An 8,065-nucleotide genomic window follows, 5' to 3' on the forward strand; every position below is an offset into this window, starting at 1 on the left:
GGAAATTTATTGATATTTTGGTTTTGGAATGCGCTAATTGTACTAGGACCAAGGAAATTAAAAACAAGAGGCCGAAAATATTGTACATAATTGATACGCAAGTTGGTGCAGAGGGATGAGGGTCTGTGTCCCTTAACCATCTCTTCTAAATTCGATATTCACCGAAGGATAAAAATGGAACTTGCTTATTTGGGAGGGATGTTCACTTTGTGTGCCTCAGAATTAATCATTGGACTTTCGGCTTGATTGATACCAGTATAAACCAAAAAAAAAAAAGGTTTCCTGCCAAAAGAAAATAAAGAATAAAGAAAAATGTTTGAGAATAAACTTTTCAATAATTTATTTTAATCACTATTCAACCAACTTTTGAACTTTTCTTTTTACTTTATTTAAAAAAAAAAGTAAAGATAGAGAATTAATACTACAATAGTCAATTTTAATCAATATTATAACAGACTATCAAATAAGCCTAATATAAGTACACCAAAAAAATAAGCCCAATAAAAAATCTATTAAAGATTCATATAATTTTTCTTTATGTTAAAGTTGGTTGTAATATTTGTCGTATAATATTGGTCCCATTACTTTTCTCATTTGAAAAAGGTTTATTCTCTAATTAAAGCCTTAATGTTAGACTTGTTTGTTTATTAGGTTGAGAGAAGTATTTCCTCAGAAATAAAAATAAAAAATATTTTATATTTATAGAACTACTTTTTAGTAAATATTTTATGTATTTATTAAATCATTTTTACATAAATTTATAATTATAGTTATGAAAAAAACTATTTTACATAACATGGTAATTTTGAAAATTAAAAGGTATAGTTATTTTATTATATTTACCTATTGATATAAAATAAAATAACTACGTAGGTTTTTAATAAAATATACTAATTATGTTATCTTTTAATGATCTTTTAATTAAAATATTTTATTTAAAGAATAATATGTAATATATGATTATATGTAACACATGTTTTAGATATAAACACATCGTGTGTACAGAATAGAGAATTTTTAATTTTAAAATGAAATTAAATTTTTAAATATAACAAATAATAATCACAATATGATTAGATATCATTTTTAAGATAATGCAATTGAAAAATCGCATGAGGATTCATGTAGTGGTTAATATTTTATATTTTCTAAATAAACATATTTTTCTTTTAGAATATATTGAAAGAAATTAGTAATCTTAATCTTTTGCAGATTTTCTCTTTCTTTAATTTCGCTACTTTTTATGGAGAACTAAATTCTTTTAAAATAAAAAATTTGATAAAGTAATAAAATAAAAAAATGAATTATTTTTAAATTAAAGTAATATGATTCATATATAATGGGAGGTACAATTTTAATGATGATTAATTCCTTATTAATTAGCTTTATTATTTTACTAATATTTTTATTTTAGCCAATCTAAATTCTTCTATAAATCTTAGAAGTAAATTTCTAAGTGCTTTTTAAAAAAGGGAAAAATTACTTATTTTCTGCTTCTACTTTTTTAGAAGTACAAATAAATAAGTCTATATTGTATAAGGTGAATTATAGATTTACAAAAATAAGTATCAATAAATTAAAAATTTGGTAAAAAAAATTAAATAATTGTTCATACTTTTTTTTATTAAATANGTATTCATTAAATGTGTATTATTATATGTCTATTTTTTTTCTCTAAAAAGGTACACTTACCTTTAAAATATTATTTATACCTTTGGATTAGCTTCACTCAGTTAAGACTTAAGATAGTAGAAAAGAACAAAAACTAGTTAAATATTATTTGGAATGGAAAAATATAGGTAGATAATGAAAATATTAAATAATATAAATAATAAATATATTAAATGTTCAATTTACTAAGTGTGCAAATAGTATATTAAAGTATTTTATTTAGGTGGATAAAATAAAATGCAATGTATTTTTATTTTATTGAACCAAATTTTAGAATTTATTGTTCAATTGTCTTCCATTTAAAATATTTAGTGAAGGTATAATCATTTTCATTGAACTCCCAATTCAATATACAGTAGTATCAACATATATAGCGGCACCGTTACATATATATTAAACCTAAAATTCAGGTAATTGATACATATTCAATCTAAAATGGAGACGCTAATTTCTTCCAGATCATCATCCAACGAGAGATAAATTTCGTCAAGCCAAGATAGCTCTGTCCCACTGTCATCATCGTCGCTACAGTAGTTTACACCTCGTACGGACCCCTTCTTTTCATACACTTTGCACAAAACCCATTTGCTCCAAATTTGATGATCCTGTTTTAATTTAATTAGATGTTCGTAAATTTTTCACAAATGAAAAAAAAAAAATAACATCTAAAAAGAAGTTAAACCTATATATAGTGGATGTGGGTAGTGACTTACGTGTTTTCTTCTGGCTCTAGTTGTAGAAATAATGTTAGAGGATGGGCAAATATGATATTCTTGCATGACCCAACTGGTTTCAATGCCGTGTGGAGCTTCTCCTATGTGGAATACAAGGTTCTTCTTTGTCCCTACTTTCTTCTCAAACGTTGATGACAATATTGCTTCACTTTCACCTATTTCCTTCCAATACCCATTTTCTGTTATTCTTTTTTCCTTCACTTTGCTGAAGAAATAGTATTGATTTCCGCTTGACAACGCTTTACCTGCCAAATATTTACACTGCTCAATTTTAAAATAATTTATTTTGGTTTAAAGTAAAAGGTGTTAACTTGCTTGTTATATGAAAAGTGGTTATAAGAAATTGAGTAGGTGGTTAAAGATACCGTTGAGTTGGGAAGGATGAGCGAGAGAGACATCAAGATCAGGGATGATGTTGGGATGGCATGGCAAAAGAGAAGCCTTGGCATAGAGAAAGTGAAGGACAAGTTCTTCATCCGTTGGAGAGAACAAAAACCCAGGAGGAAGCTGCTTCACGCTTTCATAATCTGCAGTCATCATCATCATAGAATTGGTGGTGTATGTATGAATTGTTGAGTTTGGTATAGTAATAACTACACTTCCATAATCCATTTATTTTGTCACTATATATATGCTGAGTAGAGAGATAAAGATTCGGGTTGATTATTTTTCACAATTATAATAATGGATGGATAGATTGCTGGAAATTATAAAGGCGGCGGTACTTGGAACATGTCATAATATCACAAGGTTAATTAAAGGCGGCCAAGGAAACTAACAACAAAAGCTAACTACTTTGGTTTTAAGACACATATATACACACACTAAAGTTAATTACCAGCAATATTATTCAACAATAACATGTATGACAAGTTAGTTGACTTTGCAATGACGTTATACACCAAATTCAATATTGTTTTTGGAAAATGATAGAAACTTAATAATATTAGTAGAAGAAAATAGGGAATTAATTAGTGTTTCTTTAAATATTAAAATATTCTTACTTACGTTAATCAATTATTTAATTATCAATTCTTTTCTTATAAACTTAACATGCATAATTATTGAATCATGACAATGGAATAACAATTTGCCACTTGTTAATTATGTATTGCTTTTGCATGCAAAGTTACACAATAAACGCGTCATTTACAAATATTTTAAAGTGACCACTTTCATCTATTTTTAAAGATGTTTCTATGTTTCTCATCACATATTATTAAATGAGTACTGCTAGGGAGTAAATGGCCTATGCGTACAATAAGCTTAAGCTGATTTTAGGGTTCACCAAAGATAAGCTGATTTTGGGGTTCACCAAAAATCGAACTCTTAACCTTTTGGATCTAGAACTCTAATACCATGTTATGAAACCACTCATCCCAATAGCATAACCTGATAGAACAATGTAACACTAATGGTCATATCTCTGATACTTTTTAAACCTCTATTGTACACATTGTACGTTTAGGACATTGGCTCGTTATACTTTCTCTTATTAAATTTTTCAAAAAGATTTTCTTTTTAAAATAATAAAAAATATTTAATTTGGACTAAAATAAAAAAAATAATAGATTAACTATTAGACTTTTTTTAAATTATTTATATAATTCAAATAAAATATACTATATTTTAAACTACTAACTTAAATTTTAATATTAGAATAATTATTTGCACACCTAATAAATTAAATATCCGATATATCTATTATTCACATTATTTAATATTTTTATTGCCTACTTATACTTTTTTTTTTGTAATTGATAATTTTAAATTTCACTTGACTAATATTAAAATTTAATTAATAACAGCAACTTTAGACTTCAATTTTTTATTGCGGAATAAAATGATTATTTTAATTAAAAATAAAATATATAAATAATTATTTATTAACGTGAAAAAAATTAATGCAATATAAGTATTTTTAGATACTATTATTTTTTAAATTTTGGGCATTGGTAGCGACTTTATTTCTGACAACGAGAGAAAATATAGATTATTTTTTTATCAAAAAATATGATAAATGATCTAATTTTTTTCTTTTATTTACAGACTCATAAACATGTCATTATTTATTAATAGAACTGAAACGTGCTTCAGTTTTTCATTTTGTATGATTGAAAATAGTTAAAAATATCATTTTGTAAAGTCCATAGCCACACACACACCCCACCATAGCCACCAAATTTGTGGCCACATACACACACACAAAGGTGTTTGTTACGGTACGATGATAAATTCATACGTACCGATATGTTTAAAATATGGACAAATAATAACAATCCACGTGGAATTTATTTTCCACATCAACATTTAATTTTTATTTTTTAAATATATATTATATCACCACTTTTTCTAATATATCCCTTTAATTAAATAAAAATAAAAAAATATTTTTTATTTAATTTTATAAAAAATCTTAAACATTCTTCTTTCATTTGATTAGACAAAAATATCTTTTTAAATTAACAAAATTTTAGAATTCAATTAATCATAATTTTATAATTTTAAATAATTTAAACAATAAAACAAAAACATATTAAAAAAATAAAAAATCAAAATTTCTTCATCTTTTCTAAATTTCTCTAATCATTTGTGTCTCTTCTAAGCAAAACATATCAAAAAAATAAAAAATCAATCGTTCTTCATCTTCTCCAATTACCCCTCTGAAGCAAAGCAGTAAAAATCCCAAACTAAAACCCTAAGTTCTTCGCCGCTGATTCATACATGTTCAAGATTGCGCTCAAGGAGTGCAGGCACGTGTTTGAGAATCTCAGCTCTGTTGTTGATGTTGGCGGTGTCTCTAAACTTATTCATCAAGAGTTTTCGCAGTTGAAGTGCACCGTTTTCGACCAGTCGGAGGTTGTTGGTAACCTCAAAGGAGATGGGAATTTGAACTTTGTTGCCGGTGACATGTTCAAATCGATCCCTTCTGCTGATGCAGTCTTACGACGGCGGCAAAAAATTTAGGATTTTGATTTGGGATTTTTACTATTTTATTTTAGAGGGGTAATTGGATAAGATGAAAAACGATCGATTTTTTATTTTTTTTATATGTTTTGTTTAGAGGGGGCACGAATGATTAGAGAAATTGGAGAAGATGAAGAAATTTTGATTTTTTGTTTTTTAATATGTTTTTGTTTTGTTGCTTAAATTATTTGAAACTATAAAATTAGAATTAATTGAATTCTAAAATTTTATTAATTTAAAAGGATATTTTTGTCTAATCAAATAAAAGAAAGATGTTTAAGACTTTTTATAAAATTAAATAAAAAATATTTTTTATTTTTATTTAATTAAATTGGTGTATTAGTAAAAATGGTGATATAATATATATTTAAAAAAATAAAAATTAAATGTTGATGTGGAAAATAAATTCCACGTGACTTGTTATTATTTGTGCATATTTTAAACGTATCGGTACATATGAATTTATCATCGTACCGTAGCAAACACCATATATAAAACAAGTTCAAACCTCTTAAAATTTTTACAAATAAAAAAATAATTAATTTATATTCGTACAATATATAAAATAATTACTATATCATTATTATATTATAGATTAAAATTCACTAATTTATATTTTTTTTCATATTTAATATAAGCATTAGAAATAAATAAAATTTTTATAGCTAAATGTAGTGTAATAAAATATATATAATATTAATTAGTTCTTAAAAAATTTTTAAAAAATAGTTTCTTTTATTTTAGTAAAATAACTATTTATTAAAGTAGGCAAATTAATTATTTTCTTCCCATATACAGTTTTCTTAAGACATAAAAGTAATTAATTAAAACATTGGTTAAGATAATTAAAGTCACTATTTCATTAAATTTTAATTTAAAGAGAAATTCTAGTTAATTTTGGTATAAAAATTTTGAATTTGAAAACATTGATAAAAATTATATTGAATTTTTATTTATTTTATTCTCATTTAAATTAATCAGTACATAAGTTAAAGTTCTGTTTTGAAGTTATATTCGAGTTTTAATATAATTTTTAAAGTTTCAATTTACTTAGTTTGATTTTTTAACTTAGATATCCGTGACTTATATTAGAGTTTTAAGTGTTTAGTTGAAAAAAATTAAGTTAAAAAAATTCAATTATCACATCAAATAGTCGCTAGAACGTATAATGTAGCAGTTGTTAGTCCATCTCAGCATGTCGTTAACGATTTTGTGAGACTGTGACAAAAATAATATCAGGAACCAACGTGAGTCATAACTATTATGTTGAGAGACTAAATTGAGTAAATCAAAATTTTTGAAATTAGATTGAAATACGAACATAATTTCAGAGACCAATAAGTATTATCTCTTTGTTGACAATTAAGTTGTTTTAATGGTAATTAAGATCTAATAATGGTTTATAATTAAAAAAAGCAGTCTTTTGCAACAATGAACCTATAGTAGTAGTTAGGGGTGTTCATAGATTAAATCATATTGATAAATCCACAGTATTTATCCGTATCTGATCTATAATTTGTGGATATGATCTGATCTATAAGATGATCGGATTGGATCAAATCGGCTCCACACTCTAATCAGATAGAAGTAAATATGTTTAAAAGAATCAGATCCACACTCTTTTTATTATTATTATTATTATTATTATTATTATTATTATTATTATTATTATTATTTTGTACATTAAAAAATAAATGGCCAAATTATTGCCATAACATAATAGAAGTATGGAAGTTTATCATTCTTCTCTAATGGCGAAAACAAAATTCTTTTCAATAGTTTATTTAACGTTTAGTAGAATAAAAATAAATTTTATTAGAATAAATTTTAGTACGAGTTTAATATTTTTATTCAACATAAAATATTTATAGAATTACTCGTAGATAAATTTTAGAAAAAAGAAAAAAAGCATGATTTTTAATTTTATTTTAAAATAAACTTTATTTTTATTTTAAAATAAATTTTAATTTTATTTTTTAATAATATTAATTTTTTATCGTATATAATTATTCAATTATTTTTTAATCATATATAAATAAATTACTCTTAATAAGACTTTTTGTGTTATTCAATTATCTTTTTTTAAAAATAATTAAATATTAAAATAATTAAACGTTTAATTAACCATCGTGATAATTTTTTGTATTTTTATTCATCTTTTAATTATAAACATAAATATAATTTGATTATATTATTTATGAAATGTGACTATAGATGTAGATAAAATTTGGTTATATTACTTATATATAATTTCATTGTATTGTATTGCTTATAAAGTTAGATTATAATTATGACAATAGAATTATTTTGGTATTTTTATATGTGTGACTAATTAGTTGAGTTAAAATATTACTCTTAATTATAAATAAGGTTTATAATTCAAAAAATCAAAGACTCAATTAAAAAGATACGAAAACGATGATGTTAAAATATTCTAACTTTTTAAAATAAAAATATTCGAAATTCAATTAAAAATTATTTAAAATTTAAACTAAATAAAAATTTATATTCAATGTGTTTTTTATTAAATATATTTAATAACCTATTATATTATATTGGTTGAAATTACTTTTTATAATGTTAATTTTTTAATAACACTTTATTAAAAAAACATTTTCTTTAGAATTTTTTGAAAATTAATTAATATTATATATATATTTTATTACACTACATTTTGTTATAAAAAATTTATT

At 23.5% G+C, this 8,065-nt stretch overlaps 1 protein-coding gene across 1 annotated transcript; it reads right to left on the minus strand.

Moving 5' to 3' along the window:
• Positions 1-1,978: 1,978 nt before the first annotated feature.
• Positions 1,979-3,072, minus strand: LOC107470472 (NAC domain-containing protein 104). Its single transcript, XM_016089871.3, has 3 exons — positions 2,771-3,072; positions 2,385-2,650; positions 1,979-2,276 (listed from the first exon to the last, which is right to left on the minus strand). The coding sequence occupies exons 1-3, from the start codon at positions 3,015-3,017 to the stop codon at positions 2,097-2,099; spliced, it is 693 nt and encodes a 230-aa protein (XP_015945357.1). The 5' UTR covers positions 3,018-3,072; the 3' UTR covers positions 1,979-2,096.
• Between the last annotated feature and the right edge of the window lie 4,993 nt (positions 3,073-8,065).

This window comes from Arachis duranensis, chromosome 10 (assembly GCF_000817695.3).
Source record: "Arachis duranensis cultivar V14167 chromosome 10, aradu.V14167.gnm2.J7QH, whole genome shotgun sequence".
Lineage (NCBI taxonomy): Eukaryota > Viridiplantae > Streptophyta > Magnoliopsida > Fabales > Fabaceae > Arachis > Arachis duranensis.